At 42.5% G+C, this 24088-nt stretch overlaps 1 protein-coding gene across 9 annotated transcripts in view; it reads left to right on the forward strand.

Moving 5' to 3' along the window:
- Positions 1 to 24088, forward strand: part of fcho2 (FCH and mu domain containing endocytic adaptor 2) — a 267367-nt gene that overhangs the window by 51035 nt on the left and 192244 nt on the right. For all 9 annotated transcript variants that reach the window (XM_041185860.1, XM_041185866.1, XM_041185867.1 and 6 more), the window contains exon 2: positions 12200 to 12291. In XM_041185860.1, the coding sequence (XP_041041794.1) occupies positions 12200 to 12291 (92 nt within the window). The remainder of the gene's footprint in view (positions 1 to 12199; positions 12292 to 24088) is intronic.

Genomic DNA, 24088 nt, shown 5'->3' on the forward strand with positions numbered 1-24088 from the left:
GCTCTTTAGCTAGGTAAGCTCACCTGCTGTTTTATTGCTTTCTCTTCTATTTTGACTTTTGTTAAAAAAAACTTGGGTACCTTGTGAACTGCCATTTCTTGAGGTTTTCTGGCAATCTCTAAAACCCAGCACTTTAATTACCTTACCTTTCTAGCTGTTAACCTCGTACGTCAACATGGCCCCAACCTTACCACTTCACGATCGCCTCCCCTAATATACAAAGTCCAAGAGAAGTTGGGATCAGGAACTAACTGGGACAGTAGGTTCTGTATACTGCCTTAAGATTGATATAGACGATTACAATTGGGTTCATCCTGGTTCTCCTTACAGAATCAATCTACATTTACTGTCTTGTACACTTCTATAAGGGGGTCTTGTGGCAGCAACCCTGCCCCTGAGCCAGAAGCTCTGGGTTCAAGTCAAGGAGGTTGAGTATCAACTTGTAAATCCTTACAACATATGTTCATGACAGATGTTGAGAGCGGGAGAGATTGCTGGTCAACCATGTGATGAAAAAATAGCTCCAAACTAGAACATGTATGTAAAAGTGCAATAAAAACAGAAAATGCTAGAAAAAGTCAGCAGGTCTGGCAGCACCTTTGGAAAGGAAAACAGAGTCAAAGTTTCGAGTCTGTATGACTCTTCTTCAGACTCGAAACGTTAACTCTTTCTCTCTCCACAGATGCTGCCAAACCTGCTGAGTTTTTCCTGCATTTTCTGTTTCTGTTTCCGACTTCTAGCCCAGCACTTTAATTACCTTACCTCTCTAGCTGTTAACCTCGTACGTCAACATGGCCCCAACCTTACCACTTCGCCATCGCCTCCCCAATATACAAAGTCCAAGAGAAGTTGGGGTCAGGAATGGGAACTAACTGGAACAGTAGGTTCTGTGTACTGCCTTAAGATTGATATAGACGATTACAATTGGGTTCATCCTGGTTCTCCTTACAGAATCAATCTACATTTACTGTCTTGTACACTTCTATAAGGGGGTCTTGTGGTGCAATGGGTAGCAACCAATTGCTATATTTTGCTTTTATCTCATGTAAACGTGCATATTGCTACAGCAACTCGGACTCCTTGGGGAGGGCGGTTGGCAGAGTTGGCAGGATGGCTGATGTGGATCAGATTGGTGCTAACAGCATAGGGTTCAATTCCTATTCTGGCTGGGCTGGGCTTGATTCGCGACCTTGCCCTGCCTCGGGGTGGAGGTTGTGGCACAGTGGGTTGTACCTACCTTCGGGCAGAAAACTGAAGCTTAAGTTTCTCTAACTTTTCTTCATAACTTTTATTCTGTTTTGACAACATTGTTTATTGTAACAATGCAGTGATTTGATATGATGACTGCCAATTCTCTACGGAGTTAAGTATCTCACCATTTTTCTTCCAAATGCTTTCATCTTTTAAGTGCTGAAAATACTGAAAGAGTGGTGGAAGTGGATTCATTTGTATTTTTCAAAAATAAATTGGATATATACTTGAAAAGGAATTGTTTACAAGGCTATGGGGAAAGAGCAGGGCAGTGAAGCTAATTGTATAGCTATTTCAAAGAGTATGTATAACCATGATGGGCTAGGTGGCCAACATCTACTATAAGATTCTATCTTTGTGACATTGCTCTTAGGTATTACACAAAACAGGCCATTCAGCCCAGCTGATCCATGCCAGTGTTAATGCTGCAAGCCTCCTCCCAACTCTTTACTTCTAACTCTAACCACATAACTTTCCAATCCTTTCTGCCTTGTATTTATCAATCCCTTAAATGCATCTGTGCTATTTGTCTCAGCCACTCATTGTGGAGCAAGCTCCAGAGAATGGTTAGAATATAGCTAAGGAAGTTTCTCCTGAATTCCCTATTAGATTTATTAGGGACTTTCTTATATTTATGGCTCCTAACTTTGGTCTTCCCACAAGTAGATAGATACATTTTCTCAATGACTACTCTATCAAACACTTCCATAATCTTAAAACTGTATCAGGTCACTCTCAGCCTGCTCTTTCTCGAGAAAAGATCCACAGCCTGTTCAGTCTTTCTTGAAATGTATAACCTCTCACTCAATTCTCGTATATCAGTTCTGTAAATCTTTTTTTGCACGTTCTCCATTACCTTCATATCCCTTCTATCATATGAAGATCAGAGTTGTGCACAGTACAAGTATGGTCTAACCAAGGTTCCATACAAGGTTTAATGTAACCTGGCTTTGATTTTAGTGGTTTGCAATGACCCTCTTGGCCCATGTGGTCAACTGCTTGTTATGTTTTTCAGACTGCTGCTGACAACAGTAAGTTGGAGAGTGGGCCTGCAGTGACAAGATAGTGAGGCTAGGGGAACTGAAGAGACATAACATATTGCAAACTCTTATAAGGACTTATAAGAAGGAACAAGGTGCCATGTGAAGTGGGAAGGAGGTACAATGAGATGAAAAGCCTGGACTTTCAATTGAATGTAGCAGAGGATAGGAAAGGGAGAGTCCAAAGTGGTAGCAGAAAAATCAGACAGTAAAAAGAGAAGCAGAACTCGGATTGGAAGATACAACAGCCTTTTCCAAATTGTTGCTGGCTGTCCTTAATTAATTAATTAGCTCTCATCTTGGCGTAATTATTCATTTTTTACTATATTAATTATGGGCTCCTAAAGTTTACATACTATAATGTTAGGCTGAGTTGTCTATAATTAATGAACTGAGCTGTTGCATTAGCAACTCTTCAGTTCTGTGGCACTCTTCTGTATCTCAGGACTATTGGATGCAAGCCATAAGCTTAAACTTAAAAGCCTCTTGAATATATTTTAAACTTATAAAGGCTATTTGTACGCTATGAATATTAAGCATTTGTGAAGAATTCTTAACAATTCAGTGGTGGTTTCGTCAGCATAAAAAGCAATCATTGGGAGGAAAGCTCCGAAAGGCCAGGAGGTGTGCAGATTAGAGAGAAACTAGGAGCATTAAGAATGAGGTTGCAGGCTCAAAACACAACTACAATTACAATTATTCATGAATATCTGTGCAGGCTTGTGACCATCTGCAGACAAAGGTGGGTGTTATCAAGCAGCACTTGCTTAGTAATAATCTGCTCACTGACACCCAGTTTGGGTTCCCTCAGGACCACTCAGTTCCTGACCTCATTACAGCCTCGGTTCAAACATGGGCAAAAGAGGTGAAGTGAGAGTGACTGCCCTTGACATCAAGGTAGCAGTTGACAAGAGTGTGGCATCAGGGATCCCTAGCAAAACTGGAGGCAATGGGAATCAGGGGGAAAACTCTGCGCTGGTTGGTGTCATACCTAGCAGAAAGGAAGATGGTTGTTGTTGCTGGAGGTCAGTAATCTCAGCTCCAGGACATCACTGCAGGAGTTCCTCAGAGTAGTGTCCTCAGTCCAACCATCTTCAGTTCCTTCATCAATGACCTTCCTTCCATCATAAGGTCGGAAGTGTGGATATTCACTGATGATTGCACAATGTTCAGCACCATTCGTGACTCCTCAGATACTGAAGCTGTCCATGTCCAAATGCAGCAAGACCTGGACAGCATCCAGGCTTGGGCTGACAAGTGGCAAGTAACATTAGCACCACACAAGTGTCATGCAATGACAATCTCCAACAAGAGAGAATCCAACCATTGCCCCTTGATGTTCAATGGCATTGCCATCACTGAATCCCCCACTATCAACATCCTGGGGGTTACCTTTGACCAGAAACTGAACTAGCCATATAAATACTGTGGCTACAAGAGTCGGTCAGAGGCTAGGAATAGAGCGACAAGTAACCCACCTCCTGTCACCCCAAAGCCTGTCCACCATTTACAAGGCACAAGTCAGGAGTGTGATGGAAAATTCCCACTTGCCTGGATGAGTCCAGCTCCCACAACATTCAAGAAGCTTGACACCATCCAGGACAAAGCAGCCTGCTTGATTGGCACCACATCCACAAACATTCACTCCCTCCACCACTGACGCACAGTAGCAGCAGTGTGTACCATCTACAAGATGCACTGCAGGAATTCACCAAGGCTTCTTCAGCAGCACCTTCCAAACCCAAGACCACTACCATCTAGAAGGACAAGGACAGCAGGTAGATGAGAACACCACCACCTGCAAGTTTCCCTCCAAGTCACTCACCATCCTGCCTTGGAAATATATTGCCGTTCCTTCAATGTCGCTGGGTCAAAATCCTGGAACTCCCTTCCTGACAGGATTGTGGGTATACCCATAGCACATGGACTCCAGTGGCTCAAGAAGGCAACTCATCACAACCTTTTCAAGGACAGCTAAGGATGGGCAATGAATGCTGGTCCAGACAGCGAAGCCCACATCCCATGAATGAATGAAAAAACAGTTGGCCTCTGTGTTAGTCTTGAGAACAGATACTATGGCAGGTGAGGAATGGTTAGGCAAAGGCCGAAATTGATATATACAAATACATCAGATGGTGGGGGAGTCTTGTAAATTGGTTGAACACTCCTGCCAACAACAAACACACATGCACAAAATTGTATTTTAAACATTGAAAACAGTTAAAAAAAAGTGAAAATCTGATTTAAAAAAACAGATGCTCCTGGGCAGCCTGTTGCAGAGCCACCCATGGCAGAAGGCCTGTGGGAACAGTTTCATGCCACAGCACCACCCAATGACCAAAGGCCTGAAACCAGGATTACATAAGATATATGGCACAGAAACAGGCCATTCGGCAAAAGCAGTCCTTGCCCATGTTTATCCTCCTTGCGAGCCTCCTCCCATCTTTTCTGCCATGACAACAAAGATGGTATGGTCTCATTTCAACTATGCTTTGCCACTGGGCCTCCTGACTCACCTCTGTTATGAACGGTGGACTATATAATAATTATGTTTCTAACTTTCAATCAAGGTAAGATGGAATAGTTTGGAGAGGGGGATGCGACTTCCTACAAAATCTTCCCAGAGATAAACCCATTTGACTTCATATTAAATCTACCCAGAGACAAACCCATGAGACCTGCTTGTTTTATGGAGATAGAAAGTCAAATCAAAATTTATTGAAAGTAAGGTGCAAGTTTTAATACCTGAGCAGAAAGGAGTTAGCTGGTCTTACTGCTGGCAGACTGTCAGATTCTCCAAGTCAGTAAGATTTGGAGAAGACCCAAAACATGTGCTATTGCCTTGCAGCTGAAAAGGACTGTTTTTAGGTTAACCACCAAGTAGAATGTTGGTGATGATGGATTTCTGGTTTAAGGAAACAAGGTTTGTGGAGAGTTAAAGGCCAAGGATTTACCAGAGGGTGTCTTACCGCTGGAGGTATGCTGAGAAGATTGAGTGAAAGGACTTCTTGTTAAAAGGAATATTCATCCTGGTGGGGCAGGGAGAAGAGATCCTATTAAATCGATGGGAGGAATTTAAGGAACTTCATACGCAAGACTATATTTCAGCAGAAATGCAGTATAATGTATAAACATGGGGTGGGATTTTCAGTTGTGTTAAAAAGTTAACGTTGAAGCTGTTTCTGTAGCATAGTGTAGTACTTAAGTCAATATTAATTTTAGTTTGTCTTAAATGTCTTAAAGTGTGAAATCTTGTCATGTGATTCTTTGCATGGTCACTGGGAAATTCATATCTCTTTTAAAAAGTTGATGGTCTGTACGGGGATCGTAACACTTTGACAATTGATCCACATTGCAGCCAACAAAAAAGGAATAAACATAATTTAAAATTAAGTCAGCAGCATAAGCTTCATTGCCGATGGGAAGATCCAGGCCAGTATGTTTTGTAGACCTCTGAAATAACCTAGGGGAGATGGTGAAATGGTGGTAATGTCATTAGACTAGTAATCCAGAGGCCCAGGCTAATGATCTCTGAACATGAGCTCAAATCCCACTATGGTAGCTGGTGGAATTTAAAATTCAATTAATAAGGTCTGGAATTGCAAGCTAGTCTCAGTAATGACAACCATGCAACTATCATTGATATCGTAAAAACCTAATGTCCTTTAGGGAAGGAAATCTGGCATCGTTGCCTGGTCTGGCCCACATGTAACTCCAGGTCCACAGTAATGTAGTTGTTAACAGCCCTCTGAAATGGCTTAGTAAGCCACTCAGTTCAAGGACAAACAGTGATGGTCATCAAATGTTGGCCTTGCCAGCGATGCATACATCCCATGAAAGAATAAATGTCATGGACAATTTTAAGGTGTTACCTTTTATTGCTTATAATTAAATATATTTTCATTGGATGTATGTGCTTCCTTACCCTCTGAGTGATTTTTAAAAAATTCATCCATGGGATGTGGACGTTGCTGGCTAGGCCCATCCCTAATTGCCCTTGAGAAGGTGGTGATGAACTACCTCTTGAACTGCTGCAGTCCATGTGTTGTAGGTCAGGGAAGGAGTTCCAGGATTTTGACCCAGCGACAGTGAAGAAAAGGCGATATATTTCCAAATCAGGATGGTGAGTGGCTTGGAAGGGAACTTTAAGGTGGTGGTGTTCCCATGTATCTGTTGCCCTTGTCCTTCTAGATGCAGTGGTTGTGGATTTGGAAGGTGTTGCCTAAGGAACCTTGGTGAGTTTCTGCAGTGAATCTTGTAAATGATACCTACTGCCGCCACTGTACGTAGGTGGAGGAGGAAGTGAACATTTGTGGAGGGGGTGCAATCAAGCAGGCTGCTTTATCCTGGATGGTGCCCAGCCTCTTGAGTGTTGTTGGAGCTGCACTCATCCAGGCAAGTGAAGAGTATTTCATCACACTCCTGACTTGAGCCTTGCAGATGGTGAGCAGGCTTTGGGGAGTCAGGATGGAAGTTATTTGCTGCAGGATTCCTAGCTTCTGACCTGCTGTCATGGATAGAGTTACAAGGTCATGGGTAGAGTAGAGAAAGCAATAAACATTCGGGGATCTTCTATCTTCATCCATTGTGGATGGGGTGCTAATTAAGTGGACTGCTTTATCCTGGATGGTATCAAACTTCTTGACTGTTGCAGGAGAAGCACTCATTCAGGCAAGTGGAGAGTATCCTATCACACTCCTGACTTGTGCCTTGTATGTGGTGGACAGGCTTTGGGGATTCAGGGGGGTGGTTAGATCCTCTCTCTTGTTGGAGATGGTCATTGCCTGGCACTTGTGTGGCGCGAAGGTTACTTGCCACTTGTCAGCCCAAGCCTGGATATTGTCCAGGCCTTGCTCCATTTGGACATGGACAGCTTCTGTATCTGAGGAGCCACGAATGGTGCTGAACATTGTGCAATCATCAGCGAACATCCCCAGTTCTGACCTTGTGACGGAAGGCAGGTCATTGATGAAGCAACTAAAGATGGTTGGGTCTAGGACACGACCCTGAGGAACTCCTGCAGTGATATCCTTGAACTGAGATGGTTGACCTCCAACAACCACAACCATCTTCCTTTGCGCAAGGTATGACTCCAGCCAGCGGAGAGTTTTCCCCCTGATTCCCGTTAACTCCAGTTTTGCTAGGTCTCCTTGATGTCACACTTGGTCAAATGCTGCCTTGATGTCAAGGACAGTCACTCTTACCTCACCTTTGGAGTTCAACTCTTTTGTCCATCTTTGAAGTAAGGCTGTAATGAGGTCGGCAGCTGAGTGATCCCGGCACTACCCAAATTGAGCGTCAGCAAGCAGGTTATTACTAAACAAATGCCGATTGATAGCATTATTGATAACCCCTTCCATCACTTTACTGATGATCGAGAGTAGACTGTTGGGGCGGTAAATATTCAGTGCCTTCAGCCATTCCTTAACATCACATGGACTGAATTGAATTAGCTGAAGACTAGCATCTGTGATGCTGGGCCGTCCAGAGAAGGTGGAGATGGATCATCCATTCGGCACTTCTGGCTGAAGATTGTAGCCAGTGCTTCAGCCTTATCTTTTGCACTGATGTACTGTGCTCCCCCATCATTGAGGATGGGGATATTTGTGGAACCTCCTCCTCCACTGAGTTGTTTAATTGTCCACCACCATCCACAACTGGATGTGGCAGGACTGCAGAGCTTACATCTGATCTGTTGGTTGTGGAATTGCTTAGCTCTGACTATCACTTGCTACTTATGCTGTTTGGCATTTCAGTAGTCCTGTGTTGTAGCTTCACCAGGTTGAGATCTCATTTTTATGTATGCCTGGTGCTGCTCCTGGCATGCCCTCCTGCACTCACCATTAAACCAGAGTTTGATCCCTTGGTTTGGTGGTAATGGTAGCATGGGGGATATGCCGGGCCATGAGATTACAGGTTGAGTACTCTTCTGCTGCTGATGGCCTACAGCACTGCATGGTTACCCATTTTTGAGCTGCTACATCTTTTCGAAATCTAATCCAACTTAGCACGGTGTTAGTGCCGCACAACATGATGGGTGGTATCCACAAGGACTGTGCAGTGGTCACTCCTACCGATGCTGTCAAGGACAGTAGGTTTTTGAGGATGAGGTCAAGTATATTTTTCCCTCTTGTTGGTTCCATCACCTCCTGCCGCAGACCCAGTCTAGCGGCTATGTCCTTTAGGAATCGGCCAGTTCGGTCTGTAGTGGTTCTACCAAGCCAATCTTGGTGATGGACATTGAAGTCCCCTGCCCAGAGTACATTCTGTGCCCTTGCCAGCCTCGCTGCTTCCTCCAAGTGGTGTTCAACATGGAGTTCTACTTCATCAACTGAAATGGGGCTGTACATGGTAAGCGGCAGGAGATTTCCATATTTGACTTGATTCCATGAGACTTCTGGGGTCCAGAGTCAACGTTGAGGACTTCCAGGCAACTCGATCCCAACTGTATACCACTGTGCCGCCACCTTTGCTGGATCTGTCCTGCCGGTGGGACAGGACATACCCAGGGATGGTGATGGTTATGTTTGAGACATTGTCTATAAAATATGATTCTGAGAGTATGACCATGTCAGGCTGTTGCTTGGCTAGTCTGTGGGACAGCTCTCCTAGGGCTAGTGCCAAAATTGGATGTTAGTAAGGAAGACTTTGCAGGGTCAACAGGGCTCGGTTTGCCGTTGTCATTTCCAGTGTCAGTTCGGTTTCATTCCTCACTGACCTTCTAGCGGTTTAATACAACTTAGTGGCTTGCTAGGCCATTTCAAAAGGCATTTAAGCGTCAACCACATTACTGTGGGCCCAGAATCATATGTGGGCCCGACCAGGTAATGACGGCAGGTTTCCTTCCCTAAAGGGCATTAGTGAACCAATGGATTTCTCCTGACAATTGACAATTAGACTTTTAATTCCAGATTTTTATTGATTGAATTCAAGTTCCACCATCTGCTGTGGTGGGATTTGAACCCAGGTCCCAGAGCATTACCCTTGATTACTAGTCCAGTGACAATACCACTATGCCACCGCCTCCCTCAACTGAGTCAATTTAAATAACCCAGCAGGAAGCTTTTGTAGTTGAAAAATGAAGAAAGTTAGTTTATTTCTCACACGCTTACCCCAGTGGTTAACGAAAATGTGACATCTCACTCACACAACTCACCCATGCTATCTCACACACACACACTAAATACAGTTGAAGGTAAAGCAATAATGAAAAAAATGGCATTTAACTCAGCCACTATTTCGGTGCAGGTGTGATGTTTTGTGGTCGAGTTGTTACTTTAGCCGAAGTCAAGGCACTGCAGAGAGTTCTCAGTACTTGTGATGGTTCTTAGAATTGATCTGCCCAGAGATTGTTTTCACAAGTAGGCTTGAAGATGGAACGGTTAAGAGGAGAGAGTGAGGCTTGTTTCTCTTTCAAGATATTGTAGGTAGTTACTTTGCTGCTTAACAGTATGCAGCGATTGATGGCTTTGCCTGTCGGACAGACTCTTTGTCTTTTTCTCTCTTTCTGATGAAATTTTGTCTCTGAAGATGTCTATAAAAAGCAGTTTTAATTTTCTGCTATATCTTCAGTAGGCTGCCATATTATGGACCTCACATCACTGTAGATTCATGGTTCCAAATAAGGTATCGTGGTAATTCAAACAGCAATGTGTTATCCTTCCCCCATCTGTGGTTTTATTAGGTGACTAAAGCCCTTAGATCTGGCAAGGCACACTTTCATTTTTACATTGAAGATGTCACTAGTGTTTTATTTATATCCTGGCCAAAACCACAGTGCGTCAGTATTAGAAAATATATCTTTGTCCTCTTGAAAGATAAAATGGTTTAATCCACAAAACTGTCTGGTAGCTCTGAAGAGCCATCTTAAGTTCCAGTTTTATTTATTTTGAAATGTAGCCTTTGAAAACATGACTTTAAATAATTAAATTATTGTGTCATGACACCAAGGAAAATAAAATAGTGTTTTACTGATTGGCAACATATTTCCTGTTCCCCAAAAGTTATCATTAAAAAAATATTCACAACCATGTTAGTGCCTGTGATAGAATCTATAACAATACAAATTTTTTGCCTGTTTGGACTGTTTTGATTGGTCAGTTTAAGGGGCACGTCTGTTAGTGGGTTTATTTGATAAGTGCACGTGGAGTCATGTGGAGCACATAGGTGGCTGCCAGCAGTTGGTGAAGAAGAAAACAGTGGAAAGTATTTCTGACAAATTTACGCTGGCTGGAGCGATTGTTTTCTTGAGGGATGAGATGGGATTGATGGGAGGATGGAGAAGACATCGGAGGGCTATAAATAATGGGATGGGGTTGGCATGGGAAGGATGGAATGACGGGATGAAGATGGCATGAGAAGGGTGGATGAGATGGTGGAATTGGTTAAGTGTGGCAAAATGGCAGGGACAACTACTTGAGATAACATTAATGGAAAGCTATTCTTTATGCTAAAAATTAAGATTCATTACATTTGAATGAAAACGTTTTAGAAAAGCTGTCAGGTGAATTAAAAGAATATACCAGCCTGGATCCCATAGATGAAGAAAATGACGAGTCTATATGCTCCAGACTTTCTACACAGTCTAACCCCAATGGACGTGCCACTGCACAAGCTTAAACTCAAGGAAGGACAAATATAATTTTGCTACTAAACTTGAATTCTTAACAAGGGGCTGTATTTTATGTGGGGGTGGGGGGGGGGTGTTGATCTTTGGAGGTTACCCTTTGCAGAGTGGGGGTCAACTCCATTCTGGTCAACCCCTCCCCCTTTCTTCCTAACCACCCCCCCCCCCCACCCCACAGCTTTAAACCCAGCCCTCCCCAAATCCTCCTTGCCCAAGACCCTGGCCTTAACAGTTCCGTGGACCCATTGGGCCACCTTCCTCCTCGTTTGCAGTCCCAGCAGCGGCCATTCACGTACTCTTGGCGCTGCCGGGACTGATGGAGCTGCTAGTCAACCAGATTGTCCAGCAGCTCCAAAAGGTAGGACTTCTTCCCCAGTGATGGGGAGAAGTTCCATACTGGCCCTGTTGAGGCTGTCCGCAGCGCTTTGGGGCGAGCTGGCTTGGAGCAGGTCAGCTCCATACCAACTTTGTTTCGCATTTGCCCCCCCGCCCTCCCATTTTATTCTGCCCAAGGACTTTATCATGTTCCAAGATTGGTAGTTAGAAGCTGTTTTCTTCGATGATGGATGCTGAGATTATGTTATCCATCTATTGAGCCCATCGTGTGTAAACATGTCTTTTTAGCTCAGGAAAAAACAATTCTTAATTAAACTTTCTATTATTATAACAAGTTGCACATCTGGACTTTTGACAACATTCCCAAGACTGTTTTTAAATTTAGCTTTATGTTCCTTTTCACCGAGTGAGAAGTTTTGATTCTATTATTGCCTTTGGTGAATGAACCACCTGAAATCCTGTATTTACAGAAGTTCTGTTGCAACAAAGATACTAATTTGACCACAAATGTTTTGCTAGTTAAATAATAGTTCTTCTGTATATGTAGAGTTATGCCAGATCTCCCGTTGACCGTGCTAGAATTATACTGCCATTTGTGATCTTTTCTTGTTCCTTTTATTAAATATGTGCAGCAGTGATGCATAATGCACTTGAGACTCCGTTTTTGTACTGGTTTGTTCAATTGCCTGTGTATTTCATTTTGAGCTTGCTGATTAAATCTGTCAATGACTGGTAGAATTTCATATCGAAGGACTTATCCTCTGAAGTGCTGCTTCATTCCTGGAAATTTTAATTTGAAATTTTTAAAGTTTTAAATGGATGAATGTGCCCAGATATAAGACAAAATAAAAGCCTAATGTGTTATTTTACTTTAATTTACAATTTGTACTTTAAATCTGGACACCTTTTTTAAAGTTCAAGCATTAAAATAGATTGTTGTTTTCAGGGGGAAAAGAACAATGGCTTTGATGTCCTTTATCATAATATGAAACATGGTCAAACATCGACAAAAGACTTGGCAGACTTCATAAGAGAAAGGTATTTCATTGTTTTTGGGGCATTTCCACACTTCAATGGATTAGTGGAGTTAGAAATATAAATAAAATTAAAATTATTCTGTTTTTGTCAAAAAAACATATGTAGTCATTGTGTTGTGTTGTATTTTCAATGAACAAATGCAGAACAGTGATTGTAAATACAGGAAATTGATATGAATACAAAGTAGTTTGTATCTCTGAGAGACCTTTTCATATTCATTCATGGGATATGGGTGTCACTGGCAGGCATAACATTTATTGTTCATCCCTAACTGATCTTCAGAGGTGGTGAGGCGCCTTTTTGAACTGCTGCAGTCTATGTAGTGTAGCTACACCCACAGTGCTATTAGGAAGGGAATACCAGGATTTTGATCCAACAACAGTGAAGGAACAACATATATTTCTAGGTCAGGGTGATGTATGAATTGGAGGTGAACTTGCAGGTGGTGGTGCCCCTGTGCACCTGCTGCCCTTAATCTTCTGAATGGTACAGGTTGTGGGTTTAGAAGGTGCTGTCGAAAGAGCCTTGGTGAGTTGCTGCAGTGCATCTTATAAATGGTACACACTGCTGCCACTATGTGCTGGTGGTGGAGGGGGTGACTATTTAAGGTAATGGCCAATCAAGTGGATTGCTTTAATAAAAACAGAAAATGCTGGGAAAACTCAGCGGGTTTGGCAGCACCTGTGGAGAGAGAAACAGCGTTAACGTTTGGAGTCCATATGACTTCTTCAGAGTTAAAGAGAAGTAGAAATGCGATGGATTTTATATTGTTTAAGAGGGAGATGAAGCCGGTGGAACAAGATTGAAGGTCAGGGATAGGTGAAACTAAGGAGAGATTGACAAAGATGTCATGGACACAAGACGAAGGGAGTGTTACTAGTAGTGGTAAAGAGTAAAGAAGATGCTGATAGTGGCATAAAGGTAAGATAGCAGAAGATGGTAATAGCAAAACAAGGGTCAGTGCTCTGTGAAAGCAAAATGTAAAAACAAGTAACAGGTAGCCTTGTGTGGGGAGGGGTTTTTTGGGGAAAAAGGATTTAAAAAATGAACAAATAAAAGAATAAAGCAAAATTAAAAATAAATAAATAAAGGATTTAAAAAGGGGTCATGATGGAGGAGAGAGTTCATGGTCTGAAGCTGTTGAACTCAATGTTAAGTCCTGAAGGCTGTAAGGTGCCTAATCGGAAGATGTGGTGCTGTTCCTCAAGTTTGTGTTGGGCTTTATTGGAATGTTGCAGCAGGCCAAAGATGGACATGTGGGCATGAGTTCAGGATGGTGTGTTGAAATAGCAAGCGACAGGAATGTCTGGGTCATGCTTGCAGACAAACCGAAGGTGTTCCGCAAAGCGGTCACCTAGTCTCCATTTAGTCCTCCCAATGTAGAGGAGACCGCTTTGGGAGCAGCGAATGCAGTAGACCAAATTGAAGGAGGTGCAAGTGAAGAGCTGCTTCGCTTGAAAGGAGTGTTTGGGACCTTGGACGGTGAGGGGCAGGTGTTGCACCTTCTGCGATTGCATGGGAAAATGCCATGGGAAGGGGATGAGGAGTTGGGGGTAATGTAGGAGTGGACCAGGGTGTCTTGGAGGGAACTGTACCCACGGTGGGGTGAGGGGAAGATGTGTTTGATGGTGGCATCGTGCTGGAATTGGCAGAAATGGCGGAGGATGATCCTTTGAATGCAGAGGCTGGTGGGGTGAAAAGTGAGGACAAGGGGGACCCTGTTATGGTTCTAGGAGGGAGGAGAAGAGGTGAGGGCAGAGGTGCGGGAAATGGGTCAGAAATGGTTGAGGGCCCTGTCGACCACAGTGTTTGGGGGGAGCCTTGGTTAAGGAAGAAGAAAGACATGTCAGAAGTGCCGTTTTGGAAGCTGGCATCATTGGATCAGATGTGACGGAGGCGGAGGAATTAAGAGAGAGTAAGATGGAGTCCATACAGGAAGTGGGGTGTGAGGAGCTGTAGTCCATAAGACCATAAGACATAGGAGCAGAAATTAGGCCATTCGGCCCATTGAGTCTGCTCCGCCGTTCAATCATGGCTGATAAGTTTCTCAACCCCATTCTCCTGCCTTCTCCCCGTAACCTTTGATCCCCTTACCAATCAAGAACCTTATCTATCTCAGTCTTAAATACACTCAGTGACCTGGCCTCCACAGCCTTCTGTGGCAATGAATTCCATAGATTCACCACTCTCCGGCTAAAGAAGTTTCTCCTCATCTCTGTTCTAAAAGGTCTTCCCTTTACTCTGAGGCTGTGCCCTCTGGTCCTAGTCTCTCCTACTAATGGAAACATCTTCCCCATGTCCACTCTATCCAGGCCTTTCAGTATTCTGTAAGTTTCAATCAGATCCCCCCTCATCCTTCTAAATAAACTCCATCAAGTATAGACCCAGAGTCCTCAAACATTCCTCATATGTTAAGCCTTTCATTCCTGGGATTGTTCTCGTGAACTTCCTCTGGACCCTCTCCAGGGCCAGAACGTCCTTGCGGAGATACGGGGCCCAAAATTGCTCACAATATTCTAAATGTGGTCTGACCAGAGCCTTATAAAGCCTCAGCAGCACATCCCTGCTTTTATATTCTATTCCTCTCGAAATAAATGCCAACATTGCATTTGCCGCCTTAACTACAGACTCAACCTGCAAGTTAACCTTAAGAGAATCTTGGACTAGGACTCCCAAATCCCTTTGCATTCCAGATTTCTGAATTCTCTCTCCATTTAGAAAATAGTCTATGCCTCTATTCTTCCTACCAAAGTGCATGACCTCACACTTCCCCACGTTGTATTCCATCTGCCACTTCTTTGCCCATTCTCCTAACCTGAATAAATCCTTCTGCAGCCTCCCCACCTCCTCAATACTACCTGTCCCTCCACCTATCTTTGTATCATCTGCATAGTAGTCGAAGCAGCTGTGGGAGTTGGTGGGCTCATAATGAGTATTGGTGGACAATCTATAACCAAAAATGGAGACAGAGAGGTAAGGAAGGGAAGTGTCGGAGATGGTCCATATGAAGACGACAGAGGAGTGGAAATTGTAAAATTTTCCGGGTCCAGACTAGACCATGAAGCAGCACCGATACTGTCATCGACGTACTTAAAAAAAGAGTTGTGGGAGGGGGCCTGAGGAGGACTGGAACAAGGAATGTTCTACATATCCCACAAAAAGACAGGCATAACTGGGTCCCATGCCCCATAGCCACACCTCTTATTTGGAGGAAGTGAGACAAATTTAAGGAGAAATTGTTCAGTGAGAGAAGTGGATTACTTTGTCTAGGATGGTGTCGAGCTTCTTTGTATTGTTTGAGCTACCCTCATCCAGGCAAAAGGGGAGTATTCCATCACAAAACTGCTCAATGTTCCCTCATAAGACAACTTACATCTGAACAATAACGTAGTGATTCTTCTCTGAACCGTCTCCAATGCAAATATATCCTTCCTTAAGTAAGGAGACCAAAACTATAGCAGTACTCTAGTTGAGGTCTTTCCAATGCCCTGTACAGTTGGAGCAAGGCTTCCCTACTTTCATGCTCCATTGCTCTTGCATTAAAAACCAACACTCTATTTGCCTTCCTAATTACTTGCTGTACCCGAATGCAAAATTTTTGTGATTAATGTAAGAGGACTCCTGGATCCCTCTGTCCAGTAGCATTCTACAGTCTCTCCCCATTTAAATAATATTCTGCTTTTCTATTCTTCCCACCAAAGTGGATAGCGTCACATTTTGCCATATTATACTCCATCTGCCAAATTGTTGCCTCCTCACTTAGCCTATCTATATCCCTTTGCAGACTCTTTAAATCCTCCTCACAACTTGCTGTTCTACCTATCTTTATACCCTTAACAAATTTGGTTAGAGTATAGTCAGATCCTTCAACCAAGTCATTGATAAAGATTGTAAATAGTTGAGGCCCCAGCACAGATTCCTGTGGCACTCCACTGGTTACAGTTTGCCAACCTGAAAATGAATCATTTATCCTAACTCTCTGTTTCCTGTTCATCAGCCAATACTCTATCCATGCTAATATATCACCCCCAACACCATGAGCTCTTTCTTTGTGTAGTAACATTTTATGTTGCACGTTATTGAATGTTTTTTGGAAATCCAAATATACTGCATATACTGGCTCCCCTTTATCAGGCCTACTTGTTACCTCCTCAAAGAGCTCTAATAAATTTGTCAAGCACGATTTCCCTTTCACAAAACCATGTTGACTTTGCCTGATTGTATTGTGATTTTCTAAATAACCTGCTACTACTTTTTTAATAATGGATTCTAGCACTTTCCCAATGACAGATGTTAGGGCTAACTGATCCACAATTTCCTGCATTCTGCCTCCCTCCTTTCTTGAATAGTGGTGTTACAGCTGCGGCTTTCCAATCCATTGTGACCTTTCCAGAATCTAGGGAATTTTGGAAGATTACCACCAAGGATCTGCTATCTCTACAACCGTTCCTTTTAATACTCGAGGATGCAGGCCATCAGGTCCAGGGAACTTGTCAGCCTTTACTTCCATTAGTTTACGCAGTGCTTTTACTCTGGTAATCGTGATTATTTAAAGCTCCTCCCTCTCTTTTGCCCCTTGATTTTCTACTGTTCTTGGGATGCTTTTTGTGTCTTTTATTGTGAAGTCTGATACAAAATACTTGTTCAAGGCTTCTGCAATTTCCACTTTTCCCATTATTAATTTCCCAGTCTCAGCCTCTAAAGGGATTCTTACTTTAGCTGCTCATTTCTTGTTTATTTACCTTGTAGTAATTTTAACTCTGTTTTTATATTTCTTGCTAGTTTTCTCTGATTCTCCAGCTTCTCCCAGTTTATTTTTTTTTTAGTTGTTTTCACTGCTTTCTAAAATTTCCCAAATCTCTGTCCTACCACTAGCCCCCACAGCACTGGAAACCTTTCCTTTTAAGTTGTTATCATCCTTAACTTCCTTAGTTAGCCACGGATGGTGCATCCTTCTCGCAGTCCTTCTTTCTCAATGAAATATATCTTTGCTGAGAGTTATGAAACATCCCCTTAAATGCCTGCCACTGTTTCTCTACCATCTTACCTTTAAACCTATTTTCCCAGTCCGCTTCAGCCAACTCTGTCTTCATACCCTTGTAATTGCCTTTATTTAAATTTAAGACACTAGTCACAGAACATTTCTAACCCTCAAACTGAATGTGGAATTCCATCATGTTGTGATCAGTCTTGACTAGAGGATCCTTTACTATGAGATCATTAATTAATCCTAGTTGCCCAGGTCTAAAATAGTATCCCTTGTGTAGTTTGTAACCAAATTATCTCCCTGTTAAAGGCTTCCCATTGCTCATTTACTGTTATTCCTTCCAATCTTTGATTAAAATCCAACTGGGCCTGTTCGCTAATACAAAAGCAAAATACTGCAGTGTTGGAAATCTGAAATAAAAACAGAAAATAGTAGAAGTACTCAGCAGGTCGATCAGTATCTGTGGAAAGGGAAAAAGAGTTAGGGTTTCAGGTTGACCTTTTTTCAGAACTGGGCCTTAGCCCTCCTTTATTTCAGTACAGTATTTGCATTGGTGGATTAGTCTACCCATTTCTCTTCTTAGACAGCAACCGAATCAACTTGCTTCAGTCAGTCAAACATGCCCCTCGTTCACTGTGCTTTCAGACCACGTATTCTAAGCATTAGTGTCAAAATTTATCAAAAGTCCACTCACAATATTTGAATGTGAGCTATTTGTGAACATTAGCTCAACCTGTTGACCATATGCTTGAGCAATGCAATTAATCTTGTGGAGTTATTTTATGAACATACACACATAGGAGCGGAAGTAGGCCATTTGGCCCCTCTAACCTGCTCAGCCATTCCATAAGATTTTGGCTGATCTGTTTGTGTTTCGAATAGCACAGTCCCATCTACTCCTGATAACCTTAGATTCTTGTCAGACAAGAGAATCAATCTACCTCTGTTTTAAAAATGTTCAGTGACCCTGCTTCCACTGCTTTCTGAGGCAGAAAGTTCCAAAGTCGCACAACCCTCTTGAGAGAAAAAAATTTCCCCTCATCCCTGTCCTAAAAGGGTAACCCCTAATTTTAAACCAGTGTCCCCAACTCTGGGCTCACTCATAAGAGGAAACTTCCTTTCCACGTCCATCTTGTTAAGACCATTCAGAATCTTATACACTTCGATCAAGCCACCCCTCACTCTTCTAAACTCAAGTGAAAACAAGCCCAGCCTGTCCAACCTATCCTCATAAGATAACCCACTCGTTCTAGATATCAATAAACCTCTGAACTGTCTCCCAATGCATTTCCATCCTTTCTTAAATAAGGAGACCAAAATTGCACACACTATTCGAGATGCAGTCTCACCAATGCCCTGTATAATTGAAGCATAACATCCTTACTTTTATATTCAGTTCCTCTCGTAATAAAGGATAGCAGTCCATTCTTCTTATTATATGCTGTACCTGTATACTAACTTGTTGTGACTCATGCACGAGAACACCCAGATTCCTCTGCACCTCAAAATTCTGCAATCATTCTCCATTAAAGTAATACTCTTTTTTATCCTTTCTGCCGAAGTGAACAGTTTCACATTTTCCCACATTATACTCCCATCTGCCAGATTTTTGCCCACTCACTCAACCTATCTATATTCATCTGAAAACTCCTTATGTATTCCTTACAACATACTTTCCTACCTATCTTTGTGTCGTTTGCAAATTTAGCTACCATGCCCTTCTGTCCCCTCATCTAAGTTATTGATGTAAATTGGAAAATGTTGAGGCCCCAGCACAACCCTGCAGGACTCCACTTGTCACATCAACGACCCATTTATGCATACTCTCTGCTTTCTGCCAGCCAGCCAACATTCTAGCTAGGCTAATATGTTCACCCCTACACCCCTAAAAGCTACACCATGAGCTTTTATTTTCTGCAACAAACTTTGATGTGGCACTTTTTCAAATGCTTTCTGGAAATCCAAAAACACTACATCCACAGGCTCCCCTCTATCCACAGATTTTCTAAGTGCTCAGCTATAACCTCTTTGATGATAGATTCTAGCACTTTCCCCAAGACAGACCTCAAGCTAACTAGCCTATAGTTTCCTGTTTTCTGCCTCCCTCACTTCTTGAATAGAGGGGTTATCTTTGCTGTTTTCAGTCTGATGGATCCTTTTCATAATCTAGGAAGTTTGAAAAATTAATACAATGCACCTACTACCTCATTAGCCACCTCTTTTATGTCCTGAGGATGAAGTCCATCTGGACCCGGAGACTTGTCAGCCCACAGCTCCATTAATTTGCTCAGTACTGCTTCCCTAGTGATTATAATTTCACCAAGTTTCTCTTTCCCCTTCTCCATCTGATTTACAGCTATTACTGGAATGTTTTTGTATCCTCTATAGTGAAAACAAGAAAAATATTTGTTCAGTTCATCCATCATTTCCTTATTATCTACTATTAACTCCCCATTCTCACTCTAGAGGACCAACATTCACTTTACCTACTGTTTTCCTGTTTAAATATCTGTAGAAACCCTTGCTCTCCGTTTTTACATTTCTAGCTACCTTCCTCTCACACTCTAATCTCTGCCATTCTTTATAATCTGATCAATCATCTGCCCTGCCACTCATCTTTCAGCAGTTATATGCTTTTTTCTTAAGTATGGTGCTTTCCCTGACTACTTTAGTTAACCATGGATGGTGGGTCCTCCCTTTAGAATTTTTCTTTATAGTAGGAATATAGTTCTGAGTATTCTGAAATATCCCCTAAGTGTCTACCACTGCTTCTCTATTGATCTATCCCCTTGCCTAGTTTCCCAGTTCACTTCAGCTAGCTCAGCTTTCATGCCCACATAGTTGCCCTTATTTAAGTTTAAAACACTAGTCTTGGATCTACTCTTCTCCCTTTCAAACTGGCTGTAAAATTCAACCATAATAGTGGTCGCTGCTACCTAGGGGTGCCTTCATCTGAGGTCATTCAATCCTGTCACATTACACAATACCAAGTCTAATATAACCTGCTCTCTGGTTGGTTCCGGAACGTGTTGCTGTAAGAAACTATCTCAAAAGCATTCTATGGCTACAACTGCCAATCTGATTTTTCGAGTTTATATGTAGATTAAAGTCACCCATGATTATTGCCATCCTTTTATCACAAGCACCCAATATTTCTTCTTGTATACTTTGTCCTACATTGTGGCTACTGTTAGGGGGCCTGTGGACCACTCCCACTAGTGTCTTCTTTCCCCTATTATTATTCTTCTCCACCCGAACCAATTCTACATCCTGATCTTCTGAACCAAAGTCATCTCTAACTATTGCACAAGTGTCATCCTTGATTGACAGTGCTACCCCTCTACCTTTACCTAGCTTCCTACACTTCTTGAGTGTCACCTAGCCCTCAATATTCAGGACCAATTCTTGTCATCCTGCTGCCAGGTCTCTGTAATGGCTATCAGATCATATTTATTTCCTTCAACCTATTCTGTCAATTCATTTACTTTGTTGTGAATGCTATGATACAGAGGCTTTAGTTTTGTCTTTTTGTTATCTTTGTAACATCTAGTCTTGATTCTTTGTGCATTCTTAGGTTTTTTTTCTTTCTGTCCCTTAATGCCATTCTCCAACCCTCATCTCCCATATTACTATTTTCCTCTCTTACCTTGTCTCTTCTCTTTGATGTACTGCATCCTTCCACATTTGATCATTTGTTCCCACTATTTAGTTTAAAACCCTCTCTACTTTCCTAGTTATGCGGTTTCCAAGAACACTGATCCCATCACGGTTCATTTGTAGACCGTCCCAATGGTATAGCCCCCATGTTCCCCAATACTGAGTGCCCCACAAACTGGAACCCACTACTCCGACAACAGTCTTTGAGCCAAAAACGAAAATAGCTGGAAAAACTCAGCAGATCTGACAGCATCTGTGGACAGAGTCATATGGACTCGAAACGTTAACTCTGTCTTCCTCTCCACAGATTCTGTCCCGAACCCTGGCACCGAGCAGGACTCTGGGCTCTCACTCTTTGCTGCAGAGAACATGTTGCAGCCTTGACACATTACTCGTCCTGCCATCCTTAATGCGTTTTAAATAATTACTTAATTATATTATTAGCTTATTTGTGTTGCTTTTTTTATATATTTATCAACTTTACCACCAATTTGTGTACTACTTTAAACCTTATGGATAGAATAGAGCTTACCGACTTACCAGATACTCACCAAACTCTCATCCCTGTAGTAGAGTAAAAACCAATTCCTACAGAGTAAGATAGAAAAAGGGAATGAAAACCTCCTTCCTCCCCTTCACCAAAATCCCCCACTCACCAAACTCCAATGACAGCATCTCTCCTCCCCCCCACCCCCCACCCCTCCCCCCCAACGTCAGTGGGGGGATTGTGCAGGAGCAGGCACTGGTGGGTGGGTTCCCGATTGGTGCCCCTGATCGGGGGCACGCTGCCATTTTTCGTGGACGAGCCAATTAAGGCCCGCCCAACGTGACGTCTGTTTGGAAGCGCTGAGCGCTCCCTGTGGGGGTGGGGGGGGAATTCCCTGAACCGGGAGTGTGCTCTTTCGCACGCACAGATCTCCCTGAGGCAAAGTGCCGCCTTAGGGAGATCGGTTGAAGTTATAAAAAATTTTTAAAGGCTGGAAAATATTCTCCTGACATGTCCCCTCATGTGATTGTCACATGACTGGGACATGTCCATTACTTTTATCTAAAAATATTCTGAAAATTTTAAATCCCTCATGAAATCTCATCCCTCCTGTAGATGAGGTTTCATGTTTTTTCTGAAGGCTGCCTGGGCTCTTTGCCTGCCTGCCAACCTTAAGGTTGGACAGGCATGTCCATTAATCATTTCAATTAATTTTTCAATGGCCTTAATAGGCCGTTGACAGGTCAGCTGCGCGCCCGCTAAACTGACAATCTAAGTGACGCGAGGAGACGTCAGGACTCACGCCCGATGTCACCCCGCGTCGTTTTACGCATCAGTGAGCAGGCCCCGCCTCCACTCGCTGACCAAAAAAATCTGCCTCAAGTCTGCATTCAGTTACCTCAGCTGCACTCGTTTTGTTGGATTGTGTTCATGGAAGGACAGTGACTGTTGTGTCTTCGCCAACCTTAGATTTATTTTCCCTGTTAGGTAAAATTTCTGGCTCCAGGGCTAATACAAGTTAAATACCCTTACTATGAAGTCAGTGTAATTTCATTTGTGCTGTGCTGCTCAGTGGTGAATGTGAAGTACTGCACTGAATTCAGAAGAACAACAGTTGATCAGGGTGACCAAGTCTTAAGAAGTGAAATAAGGGACACTTTGACCTGGTGGGGGAGGGAGAAGGCTGTGGTGAAGAACACTGGGGCAGAATGGCAGCAGGGTTGGGGAGGGAGGTGTCCCATCTCACTGAGAGGAAGAGCTTGCATGTATACCATCAGTCTAGCAGTCCTGCTTTCACCATGCTTGCTCTCCTCCTTCTGGCCACCGGCCAGAGCCTAGTGCACCTGTGTAAAAGTGAAAAATGTGGAGAGGTGTTGGCATAATTATTAACCCCGCACCTCCCCCCCCCTCCCCCCAATACACGCTGCAGTTAGCTTCCTTTCCCCCACACCCTGATAACAACATGCAAATGACAAAAATTTTCACCAAATATTTTGAGTAATTTGTGACCAATACCTGGAGACTAAATTGTGAAATTAGTGTGTCAAATTTACATAGGCAAAAACTATTATGCACAGGAATTTATAATAGGAAAAGTTGATCCAAAAAGTGTGACAAAAATATGATAGGAAGTATGTCCAGACGTAATATTTATAAGTAAATATCTATCCATAATATATAAAACATCTTGTACCTTAAACATCCGCTCCAGCCACCAGCTGCAGTATGTATATCTGCAGGATACTCTGCACCATAGCTTATTTAACGCACCTCCCCAACCCCAACCTCTATCACCTAGAAGGACAAGGGCAGCAGGATCATTGGAGCACTACCACCTGCAAGTTGATGTCACACAACGTCATGAATTGGGCATACAGTAGTTTCTCACTTAACGTCACAGTTGCATTCCTGAAAAGTGCCACTTTAAGCAAAACAATGTTAAGTGAATCAGATTTTCATACAAGAACTACTGTATAAACTGGAGTTTGGTTCTGTTGGGCTTTTCTTGTCTAGGAAAAAAATCATAAGTTGAAATACAATACATTCCTAAATGAAATAAATCTTAAAATAAATTTCTAAAAATAAATAAATATAAATTTAAACTATTCACAAAGTTTCACCATTGAGCCAAACTGATGGTGAGGATATAATCATTAAAAATGGGCTGATGAACAGAATGCAGGTGCAGGATGTTAAGATAGAATTGATGGAAATAGAATCATTGAGAAAGAAATTGCAACATGTGAGTATCCTAGACAGAGAGAGGGAGAAGGTGACTGAAAGAGAGATGGAAGGAGCAGGGAGAAAGAGAGAGTGTGAAGCAGCAGCATGAAGAGTTCACAAGCTAAACAGCTGAAGTGTCCAGAACAATTGGAGAGAAATAGCATGTTGAAGTTGTTGTTAGGCTGTTGTCAGTTAAGGTTAGTTTTATTATTGGACTTGCTGCCTTTGTGTTTATCCTTGTGAAGTCCTCAGTCTGTTTTGGAGAAAGTTCAGTTTCCATACTTATAGACTGAAGAGATGAACATAATAGGATAATAAACATAATGTTCACTGATGGTAATTCATTAAATATTGTGCTTTAAAATTTCTGTGACCGCTGAGTTTAGTAAATTTCATTAATCCATTTAAATGCTCTTTGTTGTGGCCTGCTGGCAAACGAAAAA

Source organism: Carcharodon carcharias, chromosome 4 (genome assembly GCF_017639515.1).
Source record: "Carcharodon carcharias isolate sCarCar2 chromosome 4, sCarCar2.pri, whole genome shotgun sequence".
In the NCBI taxonomy this organism is placed as follows: Eukaryota; Metazoa; Chordata; class Chondrichthyes; order Lamniformes; family Lamnidae; genus Carcharodon; species Carcharodon carcharias.